The sequence below is a fragment of the Somniosus microcephalus genome, chromosome 4 (assembly GCF_052327205.1).
Source record: "Somniosus microcephalus isolate GS21.2 chromosome 4, FLI_Smic_1.0, whole genome shotgun sequence".
Classification (NCBI taxonomy): domain Eukaryota; kingdom Metazoa; phylum Chordata; class Chondrichthyes; order Squaliformes; family Somniosidae; genus Somniosus; species Somniosus microcephalus.
Window position 1 is genome coordinate 195,546,172 of NC_140990.1, and position 19,145 is coordinate 195,565,316.

Here is a 19,145-nt window from a genome sequence, read left to right on the forward strand (position 1 = left end):
GGTATCACTACTGCTCTGTAGACCATGAGCTTGGCGATGGGTTTGAGGTCCTTGTCTTCAATCACTCTCTTCCTCAGGTGACCGAAGGCTGCACTGGCACACTAAATGCAGTGTGGGACTTCATCATCGACGTCTTCCCTTGTTGACAGTAGGCTCCCGAGGTATGGAAAGCGGTTCACATTGTCCAAGGCCTTGTCATGGATTTTGATAATCGGGGAGCAGCACTGTGTGGCGGGGGCAGGTTGGTAGAGGACTTTTGTCTTACGGATGTTTAGTGTAAGGCCCATGCTCTCGTACGCTTCGGTGAAGGTGTTGACGATGGTTTGGAGTTCGACCTCAAAGTGTTTGCAGACGCAAGCGTTGTCTGCATACTGTAATTCAATGACAGAGGATGGGACGATCTTGGATCTGGACTGGAGGCGACGGAGGTTGAACAGTTTTCCATTTGTTCTGTAGATTAGCTCCACTCCAGCGGGGAGCTTACTGAGGGTGAGATGGAGCATTGTAGCCCAGAAGATCGAGAAGAGCATTGGTGCGATGACACAGCCATGCTTCACCCCGGTCCGTACGTGAATTGGGTCTGCGGTGGATCCGTTGGTCAGGATCACGGCTTGCATGTCGTCGTGAAGCAGGCGGAGGATGGTGACAAACTTTTGAGTGCAGCCGAATTTGAGGAGGACACTCCATAATCCCTCACGGTTGATGGTGTCGAAGGCCTTTCTGAGGTCAAAGAAGGCCATTTACAGCGGTTGGTGCTGTTCCCTGCATTTCTCTTGTAGTTGACGCGCGGTGAAGATCATGTCCATTGTGCCCCTTAGTGGGCAGAATCCACATTGAGACTCTGGAAGGAGCTCTTCAGCCACTGGGAGAAGGCGATTGAGGAGGGTTCTTGCAATGACTTTCCCTATGGCAGACAGCAGGGAGACTCCTCTGTAATTACCGCAATCGGACTTGTCACCTTTCTTGAAGATGGTCACGATTACGGCGTCTCTGAGATCCCCTGGCATGCTCTCCTCCTTCCAAATAAGAGAACGCCGCCTCCATGGGGTAGACTTCACCATAAAAAATGAGCTAGTTGAACGTCTCAGAGACTCCCCTTGTGGAATAAACGAACGCCTCATGACCCTTCTTAAATATCGCTATTACGTTAGCTATCTGCCAGTCCTCTGGCACTACAGCTTTTTCTAACGAATTATTAAATATGTCTAGTAATGCCTCTGTTGTGGTTAAGTACCCTGCAGACACTCATTGTGTAGGCCCAATACATGAACTTGGCGAGTTACTGGGGAGCTGCCAGCACCCACTGACCCGTATCATGGCATGAGACAGTAACTCATGGAGAGGCGAAAAGAAAATTGGTAGGGGTGGGGGGGAGGGTCAGGGGTGGAGGAAGTGCAACAAATTTGTTTGTAGATTTGTTTAATCGTTCGCTCCTATTGGTTGTGTAGTTTGTGAATATCTTTTTCTAGTTTTATTTAAGCTATACATATATTTTCATATTTTTGCTCCTGTACTGTGGGAGCGATGAGAGAAAAAGCTGCATATCACACCAGACAATATTGAACCATAGAATTCTATAGCAAAGAAAGAAGTCATTTGGCCCATTATGTCTATGTTGGCACTTCGTTACAGCAATCCATAACTAATCCCACTGCCTTGCTCTCTTCCCATAGCCCTGCATATTCCTGTGCTTCAAATATTTATCTACTCTTCCCTTAAAAGACACCTCACAAGTGAGCACAAACAGACACTGGTGGCAGGGACAGCTGTGGCCAGTCCGCGTCAGGGGTGCGCTATCCTCTCCAAGCTCTGCTCGGCTGGACACACATGGTGAACCCCAGGGGACATCGATGAGATGGAGAATGCTAGACATACATCAACAACTTTGGTAGGTACTGACAGATGTGCTACGCACACTCTCCACAAAAGCAGAGAGGATGGAGGAGTTCAGTTCCAATAATGGTGGATTGGTGGTGCAGGGAATTGCGAGAATGTCTGCCATGGAGAGAGTGGGCGGCTCCATGGAGCTTCAAGCAAGGCTCTCAAATGAGTCCATGCAAGCTATGACCACGGCCGTACAGGAGATGTCTGTCACCTTAAACAGGTTGACAGATATCTTATCCGAGGCGTAACAATGTGTCACTGATCTTCAGCAAGCTGGTTCTGCAGCAGAGTGGTAGGAGTGAATAGGTGCTGGCCCAGGAGAAGGATAATGGCGAAAGGCAACATGAAAGTGGGAACTCCACATAATATGCTCCCACTTCTCACCCGTTGTCACCCCACCCCCCCAACCAGTACCCAACAGTCTCCCGATGGCTGAGTCTGCCCCTGCACAGGTGCAGGTGAAGCAATCTTTGGTGGGGCCCTCAGGGGCTCCAAAACCCAGATGTCATTGGCCAAAAGCTTTTCAGCAGTCAGGGTAGGGATCTGAGCAGCCTGCCTCTACCTCTGCTGAAGCCACATGGGATACAGCACGTAGAAGCAGAAAGAAGCGGAAGCTATTGTAATTCACCAAGTGTATGCACATGGGTGTTTCAAAATGCTATGTTGTTGTTAAGTTTCCTTTTTTTATAACGCCACATAAAATTTATTGCTTAGCACCACTTCCATGTCTTGCACATCATTGCATCCCAAGTGCCAACTCGCCCTTTTACTTGTTTCATGATGAATGTCAATAAATGATGGGACCCATTGGGCGGATGTACAATTTGTGTATGAGTGGTTGAAGGACTGTTGCGGGTGTGGGGGAGGGGGGCACTGGAGGATTTCATTTTTTTTGTGTGAGTCACTAGCTGAACCTTTGAGCTAGAAAGGCATCCCTGACTTCTCGGGCAGCAATGAACCTGGCTGGTCTGACAATGGGTGCCCCACCTTCATATTGCTTGTCATCCTTGTCCTCCTCCTCCTCCTCCTCCTCCTCTTCTTCAATGTTCCCATCATCAAATTGATGAGCACCTTCATCCTCCTCCACCAGTAATCCTCTCTGCTGTGCAATGAGCGTCTTCAACCTGCTGATGGTTTGCTTGATGGCACACCTGGTGATTATGTGGTCCCGTTGTAGCACTGCTGCACCTCATTGGTGGGGTTCCTCACAGGTGTCATGACCCAGGTTTGAAGGGGTTATCCCTTGTCTTCTATGAACCAGTCCTAAGTCACTTTCCTGGAATGAAGAGGTCTGGAATGTCATACTGCCACAGTATGAATGGATCATGACAGCTCCCAGGGAATCTGGCACAGACCTGCATAAACCACTTCTTGTATTGCACACCAGCTGCGCAATGATGGATGAACATCCCTTGCGGTTGATAAAAACACCTGATTGAGCTGGTGGTCCTCGGATTGCCACTTGTGTGCGATCAATGGCACCCGGTACTTGTGGGAAGCTAGCCAGAGATGCGAATGCGAGTGCCCGCTCATTCTGGCTACTGTCGTCGCAGGAAGTGGACATAAGCTAACGCTTTGGCAAACAATCCATCCGTCACCTGTCGTATACATTTATGGGCAGCCGACTGAGAGACTCTCGAGATGTCCCCGATGGCGTGCTGGAAGGAGCCAGAATCAAAGAAATTTCATAGTGATGGGCAATGCATGGCCACTGGGTCCAGCAGGGAGCAGCTCTTCTTGAAGGAGGCTGCCATGTCAATTTGCTCCTGCAGAAGCATTGATCTTCAGATATGTCAAGGAAGCTGAGTCTCTATCGGTAGACCCTCACATGACCTCGGCCCCTCTGTTGTTCCGCACTCTGCTGTTCTCCACTCTGTTCCGCTCTCTGTTGTTCTCCACTCTGTTCTGCTCTGCTCTCTGCTGATCTCCACTCTGTTGTCCAGATCTGTGTTTTCCAGATCTATGTTGTGCACCTCTCATCTGTGCACCTCTCTTCTATGCAGCTGCTGATTGCACAACAGCACGTCGTAGCTGCTGTGAATGGTGACTGTGTTCCTCGTCCAATGTCCTATCGAAAACATCCATGGTGCCCAACCATCTTGATGATGCCCATTTGAAAGCCTCCAAACTTCTGAGACACGTCTCTGCTAACAAAAATCTCTCTAAAACGTTTGCCAAAGGGAACTGACTAGGCAGCTGTAAGCACTGAGCCTTTATTGAGATCGGGTGATCTGAACTTTAAAGACCTCCATGAAATGCAGCTCAATCTCGCCTCCATTTCATGAGCGAGTTTCCCGAGCCTCCAGAAACCCGTGCTGGGGGTGTTAAATTCAAATCCCTGTTCAAATCTCATTAGCATGTGATAATGATTGCACCAGCTCTGGCAAGCAGGTTACTCACACACAGCCAAATACAAGGGGTTGGGTTTGAGAAATTTACAATTTGGGGGTTAAAATTACCTCCATAGTCTCTCATCCTTATTTTCACGTGCAGTTGAAAGAGAACTTCTTGAGACTCACATTTCTTGGTAAATCCATCAATGGGCACTAACAATAATTGGGAATAGTTTTAAAATCTGTGGCATTATCAATAAAAATGGGTAACAACTAAAATGGAACCTTTAGATTTGCAATTGTTATTTTAGTTTCCAGACCTACCTGCAGTGTTATTTCTTTCTTCTTTCCAGCCATGTGGCCCTCTCCTGATTGGAAAACAAATTGACAATCACATTATAAAGATTCAATCTATCATCATCATTTCTTGATTTTTCTTTTGAACCATAGCAGTATCATATCTAGGTCAATTGATAACTTAGCTTTTGTCCATATACTGGAGTATGACTAACATATCAAATTTAACTTGCTCAGATGGAAGGTGTTTTTATTTTTACGGATGAGTTACCATAAAATAATTATTGGTAGTTAGAGGACTAGGTGGCACAGTTAGTTAGAACAGTGTGATTTTGTCTCTTTTACCCAATTCTAGCTCAGGGTGATGGGATGAAAATCTCCCCTGTACATGCTGTAAAGGGTAAATTGTTGGAGGTTCTTCTCCCAAAATGAAGTTTTGCTCAACGAGAGCATTAATCAGCCAATCGATTCCCTTTCTGATTATTAATTTTGCTAGGAATGGTGTCTCTGAAAGCTTACCTTTAAGGATCCTGATTGAAACGATTTTGGACAGTATCAACCAAGTTGCTAATGGGCTTGAATTTATAATGCAAAATTTCTCGTTACTGGACATGAGTTGGCACTCAATTAGAAATCTAAGACCTTAAGTATGCCCGGTGCAGGAAACGGAAGCATCACATTGGTGCACCTCTCCTGAGGCTGGGTTAAAGTTGGAACAGTGTCCAGAGGGATTCAGTTTGCATCCCACCAATGCTTTGCCTGATCTGAGAATGTTTGATGGGACAGCGTAGAAGGAGTTTTAATTTGTGTCTCACCTATACTATACCTGTTCTGGGAGTGCTTGATGTGGTAGTATAGAAGGAACTTTAATCTGCAGCTCACCTGTCCCACACTCGACCTCTGAATGTGTATTTTTGCCTGATAAAGACTTGATTTTTGGTTGTGTGTTTATTTTCAAGATAAAGCCTGATCCATTTTCTCTTCTTAAAAAAATATATTTCCCCCACATCTTCTTGTTCCTTCCATGTCATGCACCAATCTTGGCCAAATGTAAGGGTGAATGACTTGCTCTCAAATGTTTGCCAGGTCTCGATCCGAAACCATGTTCACTAATGTCGAGAGGTATGAGACTCCCTTGAAGTGGTCATCTTACACTAGTCTGAGTTTGCACAGGCGCTTATACAACTCCAGCCAGGGTCAAAGTTATATTGTAAAAATGCCTGGAGGGTTAATTGTAATATTATAAGTGAATACTTTCCTGATATTACAAACTGGTTATTAGGAGGGGGCATGTATCGAAGCATTCACAGACATCCATTGTCACTGTACCTTGGTGCTGGTCACACTGAAGCTGGTCTTAAGTGTACCAAAGGTCTTCTGACACCACATCGCAGCCAGTACATACTAGTGTAAATCTAATATATTTTATTAATATTGTAAGTTCATCTCAGGGCAGCTCAGAGTGTTCATTAACAAAAACTACAGGACTTTCAGTACTCTTGTTGCTACCTTATTAATTTCCACATTACCAGGCTCAGTTCAGTAGCTTTCATAATGTCTGAGCTCCAATCTATTGTGCCTATCTGTGGTTAATATGTTAATATACTTACTTTTTAAAGTCCAGACACATCCATATCCAATGGATTGTACACATGGGCAGAAAGTTTCAGGTTCAGAATAGGAAGTCTTGGCAATTGAAAGCATTTTGTTAAATACTTCTCCAAGATAGTGTTGCTGGTTGATGTAACCTATATTGTTCCATGGCTTTTGTAAAACAACTTGTGATCAAGGTGGCAGTTGCCACAGTAGAATTGATGCTGCTGAATTCAAAATCAGTGAATTAAAATGATTAGTGAGTTTCTATGCTCATGCACTTCCTTATAATATTGGACAAACCTGAAGAGATGCCATATCTTCCCAAACCCATAGGTTGACTTCTCCCAATTCGTATCGTCTGGGGGGAAAAATGGGCATTGGAAAGATAAAGACCTGTGATCCCTCAGTGAATGGATTGGCTTTGTGATCAAGATATTAAACTATGAATCCAGTGGAAGTTGCAGGTAAACCTACATTATTTCACGTTACTCAAGGGAAAGACTTTTACTATGTTCTCCCTATTCAATGTTCCCCTTCATCCATGCTCCTCCATGTTAGACAGAATGGTCTCCAAGCACTGTGCAAAGCCCTGACACAAGTCGGAGCTGGGCTTTTCCATGCTCTAAACCTTAGAGTCGGGGCGGGTGCGTGTAGCGGGTTGCCATCCCGAAGTTTTCAAGAGTGTGTTCTGCACTGCGCGTTTAACTGAATTGGATCAATTTAAACAGTCGTGCGGTTTTCTCGGCCAATTAAATGGAGCAGGTCTGCTGATGTCACCGATGACTCGCTTTCAGCTCAGGTATTTAAAGGAGCCTTGTACACATCTCAGTTGAAGGTTGTTGGAGGAGGCATACAGGTGGTTGGGAGAGGTGGCTATAGTTATATATCGAAGACTTTTGTGTGGTTGCAAGGAAGGATGGAGTCACAGCGCCAGAAGGCTGCGCCCAGGTTCTTGGATGCTTCCCTGGAAGTCCTGGTCCAGGGAGTCCAAGCACAGAGGGAGGTCTGTTAAATCTGTGAGTTGTTCAAGTAATTAATACTGAGACTTAATCAGTAACAATAAAACAGGTCTTTACTGGTTGGAGGTAGGGACTATACGTAGGTCTTTACTTCATGCCCACAGGCGGGAACTGAGGGGAGATCAGTACCCACAGTACTATTTATACCCCTATGGCCAGGAGTGGTACTGCGTATCACTACGCCCTACAAGTAGTGCAGTCCTGTCCATAGGTTCAAAGTAGCACACATATTACATACACAACATTCCTCCCTTCCTAGCTTTACAGTCATCTCCCCATTTAACATAACGTAATAACATATATACATATATAACTTCAGGTTTACATAACAGAATAACATAGATACATAGATAACTTCATGTCAAAACAGATCACAGATTCAGTCTCTGCGGAAAACAGTTCACAGATTCAATCTCCGTGGTGTAGTCGGTTCACGTTGCTGGAGTGACTCATTCAATAGTCCTTCCATGGATTTAACAGTTTGAACTTCCGAACTGAATTGGCTCAGTTCGGAGGGACCACGTGTGTGATCTGGTAGAGGTAATAATGGTTCAGATGGGTCATCTTCTGTTTCGACTTTTCCTTTTCTGCTTCTTGGAGACTCTCTGGGCTCCACTGTCAGCTGCCAGCTGCATGCGCAGTTCCTCCTTCTCTTCCTCCTTTTTCCGTAGTAGAGCCACCTTCTCCCGATGTTCCGTAGACTTTCGGTGCTCCTCCATGATTTCTGTATGGTGGGAGTCGAAGTTACAAGTTGGGCAGGACAGGACATAGTAATATTCGGTGTCGTCCTGATCTAGGCCAGCGAGAGGGTCTTCTATTTCCTCCATACCCAGCTGGGCGTTAGCCAGCTTTTGTTCCAAGTCCAGACATCTTTCCTGAAGAGACTTCTTCATGCGTACCTCTTCATCCAGCTTTTTCTGGGCTTTCAGCAAGTCGTTTACTAATGACCTCATTTGAGATTTTACTACTTCAACTTCTTTTGGAGATTGATTGATCGGACTATTCAATCCCTCTACCGGAGCAGCTGTTTCAGCGGTCTGTTGTTCTACGTTGACGTGAGTCAGCGTACTTTTGGCATCCAAGGGCTGCTCTGTTGCAGTCATCTCAGTCTGTGTTGCCACCTCAGCTCTTCCAATAACCTTTGAGAGCTCCGAACCCCTTTCGTTTGAATATTGAAGTTCGTGTTCAAGTTTTTCCCATTTCAGAGTCCTGTCCTTCAGCATATGCAGGAGTTGGCTGACCGTTAACTCCTCTGACATCAGACGTTTTGTGTGCTCCTGCTCCATTTTCTCCATCAGCTGCTTCTGTTGTCTTTCCAGATTCTCCAACTCTATATCAAAGAACTCTTTCGTTGCATTCAACTCTTGCTCAAAACGGCGAAGCATTTGTTCTAATTGCTGTTGTAGTTTGAAATGGAGTTGAGTTCGAGCCCGGTGTCCCTCAGAAATGGGCACATCAGTAGACTTGCCAGACTCAGAATCCACAGTTAAACTATGTTGTTGTTGCTCAGTGGAATTCTGTGCTGAAACTTTGTCTTTTGCACCTGAGTTGGGCTTACCATCATCCGTTCCAGAGTCTGGGCCGACTATCTTCACCGAGTTCTCACTCGTTATTGTTTGTAGGAAATGCCAGTCCATATTCATTTTCCTAATCCACTCCCGTCCTAGTAGTGGAGAACCTCCTTCAGATATCACATATAAGTCCATTATTTGACCATCTTCGCCCTTGTGGACCACTGCAACCTCTATTTTCCCGATGGGGTACACTCTTTGCCCCGTGTATGTTTTCAATATAATCCCCGTATCCTGTAGGGGAATATGTTGGAATAACTTTCCGTAATCTTTCTTATTTATGACCGTCAATGCCGATCCAGTGTCCAATTCCAGTTTTACTTGGACTCCTTCTATCTGAAGAGTGACCCAAATTGTCTGGAGGTCTGCACCCTTACCAGCGTTGAGTACTCTTAAGCTAGCCAGTTCATTACAGCTTAAGCTAGCCAGTTCATTACTGCTAGCGTCTGAATCGGACTCCTGTTCGGTCACCTTGTGTACCTTTGCGTATTTTCCTTGCGGTGACTTCTTGTTGCTGGTCTTCTTCCCTGACCTGCATACTCTAGCTATATGTCCAAGCCTACCACAAGTTCTACATTCTTGGTTTTTAAACCAACACTGGTTCTGATCATGCGTTGTCTTTCCACAACGATAACATTTGCCAGAACTCACACCCAATTTGTGTGCACTGAGCTCCGGTGACCGTAGCTGCATTACTGCCGTGCCTCTCGCTGCGGCTTCGTGTGCTGCTGCCATAGTGACCGCCTTCTCAAGCGTCAGCTCATTCTCCTTGAGCAGTCGCTTTTGTGTATCCTGTTTAAATAAACCACACACAAATTTGTCTCGAAGTGCCTCTGTCAGTCCCGTTCCAAACTGGCAATATTTCGCTAATTTACGCAATTCCAGCAAATAATCAGCATTGCTTTCATGCTGTAGCTGCCTTCTGTCGTAAAATTTAAATCGTTCCGCTAGCATCAGCGGCGTGGGTTTTAGATGATCTTTCAGGACAGTAACAATCTCATCGAACGTCTTATCCGCCGGTTCATCTGGTGATAACAGGTGTTTCAATTGCCCGTATGTCTTCGCACCCATTAAATTTAATAATGTTAGAGCTTTATCTTGGTCACGAATTTTATTGGCCTTACAATAATTTTTTACTCTTTCAACATATATGGCCCAATCTTCGAGGTCACTATCAAAGGTGCTAATATTCCCGTGTTTAGGCATTGTAGATTTGCAATTTCTCAGATTTTTTTTTTTTTTACTGCTATCCAAGATGGCGGCTTCCCGCTCTTGCCGTCGTCCTCCGCCCACAAAATGGCGGTTTTCCCGCGCTTGGCGGTCTTCACCCGTCCCCCAACGCCATCTCCCTTCAGCCCCCGAGTGCGGCCCTTATCTTCGCCGCGATCGCCCGAGTGCGGCCCTTATCAGCGGATGCGATCGCTGGATCGTGAAGCGGCTCTCGGCTCTTATCAGGAGATGCGATCGCTCTGTTGAAACGCCTCCCGCTCGAAGCGGCTCTCGCGCCCTATTCCTCCAGCTCCCCCAGCCCCGTTCGTGCGGCCAACGCGGTCGACTGCCTGTCGCGTCGCTGCCCGGCTCAGACAACGGCTTACCCACCACCAAGCTGGAGAAGAAGCTGACGGTCGCCGATGGAGGCTCCGAGGTCAGGATGTCTTCCAGTGGGGTGGAGAGGGTGGAAACCTCTCTGCAACGTCCTGGCTGTGGACGAAGCTGCCGTGGAGTGACTGCCGCAGGGTCCGAATCAGACTCGTCGCCAGTGTTAAATCTGTGAGTTGTTCAAGTAATTAATACTGAGACTTAATCAGTAACAATAAAACAGGTCTTTACTGGTTGGAGGTAGGGACTATACGTAGGTCTTTACTTCATGCCCACAGGCGGGAACTGAGGGGAGATCAGTACCCACAGTACTATTTATACCCCTATGGCCAGGAGTGGTACTGCGTATCACTACGCCCTACAAGTAGTGCAGTCCTGTCCATAGGTTCAAAGTAGCACACATATTACATACACAAGGTCCTATTTCCTGGTAGCGGCAGGAAGAGAGCAGCCAGTGAAACCAACAAGGCATGGATGGAGATCGCACAAGAAGTGAGCAGCAGGGGTGTTTTCAGCTGCTCTTGGATTCAATGTCGCAAGAGATGTAACGATGCCATGAGGTCAGGAAAGGTGAGTAGAATGCTGCACTCAACTACATCCTGACATGCGTGTCACCCCAACCCCATCACTCTGCCCTCCCAAGCCCTCAGATGGGTGCACTGGTGCAACTTAACTACATCGGGCCACTATGAGGCCATCCCGGGCCTCCTGAGCAGCAATTGCGCTACTGCTGGTACCATCTCCACCTCAGGTTCCTCTTCCTCCTCCTCAGCGGTTGTGTGCTCTCTGCCTTGCTCCTCCTGCAGCTTCAATCCTCGCTGCTGTGCTGTGTTGTGCAGCGTGCAGCATACGACGATGATTCTGGAGACCCTGGCTGGTGCGTACTGAAGGGCTCCTCCAGATCTGTCAAGGCATCTGAAGCGCATCTTCAGAATGCCTATTGCTTGCTCTATGATGCATCTGGTGGACATGTGGCTTTCATTATATCACTCCTCGGCCTCATTGCTTGGCCTCCTCAAGGGTGTCATCAGCCTCATCTTCAGTGGATAGCCTTCGTCTCCAAGCAGCCAGCCGGTAAGTCTGTTTGGAGGTGCAAAGAGCTGAAAGAGTCATGACAGCTGCCAGGGAATCTGGCACACACATGCATGATGATCTTTTTGTGGTTGCAGACAAGCTGCACATTGAGGGAGTTGAAGCCCTTTCGGTTCACAAACACTCCTGGGTGATCTGGGAGTGCCTATATGGCCACGTGTGTAGTCGATGATGCCCTGCACCTGTGGAAAGCCAGCCAGAGCCGCAAAGCCGAGTGCTTGCTCAGTAACACTGGCTTCATCAGTGGCAAAGTTTACATAAGTGGCTGACTTGTGAAACATGGCATCGGTCACCTGGGTGATGCATTTGTGGGTAGTCAACTGTGAGATCCTGCAAATGTCTGCTGCAGATCCCTGGACGGAGCTTGAGGCAAAGCAGATCCCTGGATGGAGCTTGAGGCAAAGAAGTTGGGGATGGTGGCGACTTTGACAGCCACTGGTAAGGAGTGTACACCGGGTCCTCTGGGCAGCAGGTCTTCATCCATCAAGCTATGAATGTCTGCGATGACCTGGCACGATAGCCTGAGCCTCCTGAAGCACGGCTGTTCAGTCATCTCCAGGAAGCTCATCCTCTGCCTGTATACCCTGTGTTGGGGGTATCGCCTCCGGCGTGGTGCACCCCTGTGCTGACCCCCTCTCTCCTGTGCAGCATCACGTCGGTGAGGAGAAGGTTGCTGGTATGGTTGCTGCTGCTGCTGCTGGTGTGGCTGGTGTTGAATCTGAGGTCCAAGGTGAGACAGTATAAGTGGCACCCATGCTGATCTGATAGATGGCAGGTAAAGTGGAGATCAGAGGCACAATCCTCCAATATAGTGAGAGTGACTTGCAATGTGGTGAGACTGGCTTCTGAGGTTGCAGAAATCACCTGCAAACTCCTGAAAGCAAAATCTCTGCACAAAATGGTGTCAGCAAGAGCTTTTCCCTTAAGCAAGGAAGTCGGTGTAAGGTCTCAGTATTAATGTGCTATTTCCAGCTGTCACTTAATGAACTCGCACAATGGCAACTGAACTCCCGCCTCCCCTTCACAGGCGAGCTTCCCGAGATGCATGAATCCCATGTGCAACCAATCAAAGTTGAAGCCTCGCATTAAAAAGGCTGTTAAGGGTCTTTAAAAGAGCAGTTAACAACCTCACTGAGGTCGCCCGCCTCTCCCAAAGCGGGTCCATGGTGTGCTTTGAAACGCACCCCAGTTAAAGTCGGCGGAATGACGGCGGGTTCCTGACGCGCTGTCAATTTCAGCGCTTTTAACCACCGACCCGCTCCCAAACCCGCACACGGCGCAATGTGAAAATTCTGGCCATTGTGCGCAAGCTCGCTGGTAGGCTGCCCAGTACACCTAGTAGTTTTTGGTGTATGCTCATGAGGCTTCTTCGATAGTCTGGGTCCTTGAAGTTTGCATCCAAGTCTTCTGCAGCAGGGCATTGATGTCCCCCTCCAGCAAGCTGGCATCTGTAGCATCCCACTACCCTGCCCTAGCTCCTGCACGCTTGTGGCCAGTGATTCACGTGACTATTCCAACGCACTCCTAGCCGGCCTTCCACTTTCTATCCTCTGTAAACTTGAGGTCAACCAAAAATCTGCTGCCCAAGTTCTAACTCACACCAACTCATGTTCACCCATCACCTCTGTGCTCGCTGATCTACATTGGCTCCTGGCTAAGCAATGTCTCGATTTAAAAATTCTCATCCATGTTTTCAAATCCCGCCATGGCCTCGCCCCTATCTCTGTAATCTTCTCCAGCCCCCAACCCCCCGAGATATCTGTGCTCCTCAATTATGGCCTCTTGAGCATCCCCGATTTTAATCACGCCACCATTGACGGCTGTGACTTCAGCTGCCAAGGCCCTAAGCTCCAGAATTCCCTCCCTAAACCTTTCCGCCTCTCTACCTCTCTTTTCTCCTTTAAGATGCTCCTTAAAACCTACCTCTTTGACCAAACTATTGGTCACCTGCTGTAATATCTCCTTATGTGGCTCGGTGTCAAATTTTGTTTATCTTTCCTGTTAAGCACCTTGGGAGGTTTTACTACGTTAAAGGCGCTACATCAATGCAAGTTGTTGCTGTTGTTCTGAAGACCCCTCCTCTAGCCTACCCTCTAAAGTCCACGTGAGGCCAGTCTCTGAGCTAGTTAGGGTCAGGTTGAGTGACGGTGCATCTTCAGAAGCAGGGGACAGCAGTGAGACAGGGGGAGGAGAATGCCAGTGACAACTGAAGGGGAACGAAAGGTATCCGTGGAGACTGAGGTGGTGAGGGTTAGAATGGGTCAGTGTGAACTGAGGGGGAGAAGAGTGCCAATGTAAACTGAGCGTACCAACAGAAGTTCAGATCGGAATGAGAAAGAGAGACAGAGGGCTGAAGTGAACTGGGGGTGGCGGGGTGGGGAAAAATATTAGCATCAAATAAGGGGAGGAAAAGGATACTATTTTTGAATTGAGGCGAATGAGGAAAAATAAAGCCAGCATGAACTGGAGTTGGGGGAGGAGGGGGCGAAAAGTGCCAGCAGAAATTGAAGATGGAGAAGAGTACCAGAATGAATGGGAGAGTGGGAGTCAAAGGAGAAGAGTGCTAACATATACTGAAGGGAGAGAAGAGTGCCAGCGTGAACTTGGAGATCAGGTGGAGATGTGTACCTCCTTGAACTTGGGGAGCAGGTGAAGTTTGCCTCCATGTAACTGTGGCAACCATGTAAACAACTTTAAAACAATTAGGTTTAGTAATAAATTAGGGAAATTCTGCTGATTTTTGTCACAATTTTTTACTATACACATGACAGATTGTTAGCTGCAATTACAGTTTGAGTTATGATGGGGCTGTCCTACACTGAACTGTTTTTGAGTTGTCAACTTTTTGAGGCTGTATCAGACTTCTCGAAATCTTCGATCAACTTCTGCTAGTGTTCCAGGTTGGAACACTATGCTGTCGGTCCTGGCTGCTGCTGATACCTGACGGGGCGCTTCATTTGGCAAATGCTGCAAGTGGAATTTCCTGGGTCTTGTGATCAATCTAGACACAAAAGGCATCAAGGGGTATGGGGAGAGAGGGGGAATATGGTATTGAGATAGAGGATCAGCCATGATCATATTGAATGGTGGAGCAGGCTCAAAGGGCCGAATGGCCTACTCCTGCTCCTATTTTTCTATGTTTCTATATTTCTAAATTCTCAATAGCAGCAGTGTTGATCTTGGAGTGAAGCAGGTTGGAGCTGTAACCAGCACAGGAGGTTAGGAAGAAGATTGCTTCTGAGAATTATGGGGATGATGGGTGAGATGGTTTACCTCTGTAAAGAGGGGAAGAGTGTGTCTCTGTGAAAGGGGTAGTGACTGATCAGGTAGTTTGGGGGAAATCATGGTCTGGTCAGTCTTTTGAAAATGGTTAAATCCAAATGACAATTTTTTCTATAATTTCTTTAACATTAAAAAACTTATCAATTGTGAAGTAACATAAAGGTGCATTAAATGAATCAGAATGTACCACTTGTAATATAACAATTCTAATTTATTTGAGGGGAGCATGCCCGGGAACCTTCCAAGCATTCTCAGTGGACATGGGGGGAGAGAGGAACAGCGTTTGGAAGAACTGCGTACAATATTTCATTTTCTGTTAAAACAGGAGGCTAGTTGCCAAGAGGGAGCCCACCATCACCTGATACAAAGCCCCGGGACTGCTGCTACAGCACCACTAGAGGCAGCCAGCGGCAGAAGCAATCCAAAGATCGGCACATTGGCATCCTTGTAGGCCTCAGGTTACAGATGAAGATATGTGGAGGCCGGAATGGAGGGAGTGGAGGTCGCTACATGGCACTCGCCTTCCACTGGGAGAACCCAGGGTCATTACTGCCATTTCCCAAGGCTTAGCGCCACCTTCAACATGGTCACCTGGGATGCAACAGTAAGTGGAGTGGATGGGAGGGAAATCCACCAATGGCCCCCACCATCGCAACGGTGCATACTTTCTCTCTGTACTAACATACCCTTCTTATTTAAGTGCAGTGAACGTATGCATGTTTCAGCAACAACTAAGGCTTAGGGATCCCAAAGTGCCTGCTGGAATTTAACTCATGGAGGTTACAAGTATGGAACATGAGTGTTATGTTCATAAATAAATAGACGTTTTCATTATGAACAGCTAGCTTGAGCTAGTCATTTATTCAGCCATCTTGACTACTGCCTTGTGGGTATACTAAACATACAGCTCCACCTAGTATACCATTCTAGAATGACATGTTACTGATCATTACATCCCCCTTCCTTAGAGGTTAAACAAAATCAATATCAATCAATCATAATGACATAAACATCTTCACAACAGTCAACACATTTTCAAAGCTTTACTTTATGAACTCTAAGCTTTTCATTCTTTTATTATAGTTTTCTTTGTACTCAAAGATTAAGTCTATCAGGCTTTTTTACTTCACGTGTGGATCTTCTCAGCACAGGTAAGTCTGATGTGTTTTCATGAGAGCCTGTATGTGTGTTTGTGTTAGATTGTTCTGGTGGTGAGTGACAAGATTCAGTTGCAACATTGTCATCGATTTGCTCTTGGATAGTTTCTTGTGGTTTTCGGAGGGAATGGCGGTTCCTCCTGAGAATCTGTCCTTCCTCAGTTCTAACAGTGTATGACCTTGGTCCTACTTCCTCAAGAACTGTAGCTTTCCTGTTCCATGCATCTGGATCCTCAATCCTGACAACATCATCCCTTGTCAATGGTTTCAGAGTTTTGGATGATTTGTCATAGTGTGATTTCTGTTTCAGCTTTAACAGTTGAAGTCTCTGTCTCAGTTCCTTACTCTGCTTTTCTTTTGCACAGCAGGGTAGCGTGGTGCGCAACTTGCGACCCATTAGGAGTTCAGCAGGTGAAGAACCACAGTCTAAAGGGGAGGCTCGATAGCTCAGCAGGGCGAGATAAGGATCAAACGTGCTTTCTGTTGCTTTCTTCAGTAGCTGTTTGAGAACTTGAACACCTTTCTCTGCCTTACCATTCGACTGAGCATACAGAGGACTGGATGTGATGTGTTGAAAGTCATAATGTGCTGCAAACTGTTGCCACTCCTTACAGTTGAAGCACGGACCATTGTCGCTAACGGCAATCCTGGGAATTCCATGTCTGGTGAAGATGGATTTAACATGCATTATGACACTGCTTGCTGATGTGCTTGAGAGCAGCGCCATCTCAGGATAGTTAGAATAGTAGTCAATCACTATTAGATAGTCTTTACCATTCAAATGAAAGAGGTCCATACCAACCTTTTGCCATGGTGCTGTTGGTAAGTCAGCTACTATCATTGGTTCCTTTGCTTGTTTGTTTTGGTGTTTCTGACATGTCTCACATATGCCTATCATGTTCTCAATGTCCTTATTTATGCCAAGCCAATAAATAGTGTCTCTTGCTCTCCTTTTGCATTTTTCAATTCCGAGGTGTCCCTCATGAATCCTTTTGAGCATGTCTTGACATAGAGCCTGTGGAATGACTATTCTGTTCTGTTTTAGTAATACTTGCGACACTCAACTCTGACCTAATGTGATAGTACTTTGGACAGGAACCTTTTGGCCAACCATGATGAATGTTCTCTATTACTGTTTGTAAAACTGTGGCCTAGAAATTCACTTTGGGCCCACCAGCTGGCGTGCGCCCAAAAGTTAGTGCTGAGCGCGGAGCCAGTTGCGCCCGTCAGATATTCAGTTTTTGCGCCCCAAGTCGGAACCGGGCGCTATTCCAGGGTGTGCCTGCCCCCGCTTGGGGCGCTGAAACTGAATTTCAGCGCTCTAGGCGCCGCTGCGCCACCCGCTGCAGAGCGGCAGGCTGCGGTACTGCAGGCCTCCTCCTTCTCTTAAGGGGGAGGTGCCTGCAACGGGGAGATCGCCGCTGGATAGTGCCGGCAAATGAGCCCGGCACCACGGAGAAGTGCCGGGTTCGCGGAAAGCAGCCGGCAATGCCGCGGGGGGGGGTGGTGGAGGAGGCCGGGGAAGGAGGTGCGGGCAGGCGGCTGCCAAAAAAGCGGCCGGCCGCACCTCCACCTTAAAGCGCCCCACTAAGGCTACAGGACAGCCCCGTTTTCTGATCGCTGTTTGCGGCCGCTGCGGAAGAGGCGGCCGCAACTAAATATGGCGGTCGGGCCGGTAGCGGGGCGGTAGCGGGGCACTGCGCACACCGATGATGTCATCGGTGGCGGTGCAGCGCTACTGGCTAACGCCGCCATTACCGCAGCGCTGAATATCGGCGAAAGCTCAGCAAGTGGCGCAAAAGCCCTCTTTGGGCGAAAACTGGGCGCAAGCCTACTGAATTTCTAGCCCTGTATCTTTTACTGTTTCTTCTGCTATTTGCTTTGATTTTGTGTCTGACACGGGCAGCACAGCAGTAACCATACTCACATGAACATCCACGTCTTCCTCAGTAGAGCTCACATGACTCATTGTGGGTGCTCAGGATAGTGCATCTGCTAACACTATGTGTTTGCCTGGTGTGTAGATCAGTTCAAAGTCATATCTTTGCAGCTTCATCATGATTCGTTGAATCCTTGGAGACATCTCATTCAGGTTTTTTTTAATGATGGCAACCAGTGGGCAGTGGTCTGTCTCAACTGTGAAGGTGGGGAGCCCATATATGTAGCCATGGAACTTTTCTAGTCCAACTACCAAGCCTAGACATTCCTTTTCAATCTGGGTGTATCGACACTCAGAATCAGTCATAGACCTGGAAGCATAGGCAACAGGCTTCCAATCTTCACCCTCTGCTTGTAGCAAGACTGCGCCTAGGCCATCTTTTGATGCATCCGTTGACACTTTGATTCTCTTTGTTGGGTCAAAGAAGGTGAGTACAGGTGTGGTTGTCAGCACTGTTTTGAGGTTCATCCACTCTTGTTCATGTCTTTCTGTCCATGCGAACTCATTTGTTTTATGTAGCAGGTCTCGCAGACAGGCTGTCTTGGCTAACAAGTTAGGAATGAACTTTCCAATGAAGTTTATCATCCCCATGATGCGTAGCACTCCTTTTTTGTCAGTGGGTCGGGGCATGTTGTGTATGGCGTTTACTTTTTCCATATCTGGCTCTATTCCTTTACCAGATAGATTATCTCCTAGGAAAGTGACTTCCTGGATGCCAAACTGACACTTGGCTTTGTTGAGCTTCAGTCCATTCCGGCGTATGCTCTGTAGCACTTTAGTCATTCTCTCATTGTGTTCTTTCAGTGTGGAGCCCCAGATGATGATGTCATCAACATAGACCCGAACTCCTTCCAGACCTTCAATCAGATGCAGATATTATCCCGAAAGGCATTCTGAGGAAACAATACCTGCCAAATGGTGTGTTGAAGGTACAGTATTTGGTGCTTTCTTCATCTAGTTTTAGTGGCCAAAATCCTTGTGAGGCATCGAGCTTTGTGAAGTATGTGGCACCTGACATTTCACTGGTGATTTCTTCTTGCTTGGGAATCTGGTAGTGTTCACGTTTTATGTTTGCATTTAAGTCCTTTGGATCCATGCATACTCTTAGATCATTGTTCTTTTTCTTTACACATACCATGGAGTTAACCCAGTCTGTTGGCTCTTCGACTTTCCTGATGACTCCTAGTGTGGTCATTCTGCCCAGTTCTTTCTTGAGCCGGTCACGCAGGGGTGCTGGAACTCTCCGTGGAGCATGTACCACTGGCTGAGCATCCTCCTTTAGCTGGATCTTGTAAGTGAATGGTAGAACTCCAAATCCTTTGAACACATCCTGGAAATTACTCACTACAGAATCCACTGAGTCATCTGGTTTGCTT

The 19,145-nt window shown here is 47.0% G+C and overlaps 1 protein-coding gene across 2 annotated transcripts in view; it reads right to left on the bottom strand.

Moving 5' to 3' along the window:
• LOC147120110 (thioredoxin domain-containing protein 6-like) overlaps positions 1 to 19,145 on the bottom strand; it is a 221,116-nt gene that overhangs the window by 199,503 nt on the left and 2,468 nt on the right. For both annotated transcript variants that reach the window (XM_085985657.1, XM_085985658.1), the window contains exon 2: positions 4,542 to 4,585. In XM_085985657.1, the coding sequence (XP_085841783.1) occupies positions 4,542 to 4,574 (33 nt within the window). In that variant the 5' untranslated portion in view covers positions 4,575 to 4,585. The remainder of the gene's footprint in view (positions 1 to 4,541; positions 4,586 to 19,145) is intronic.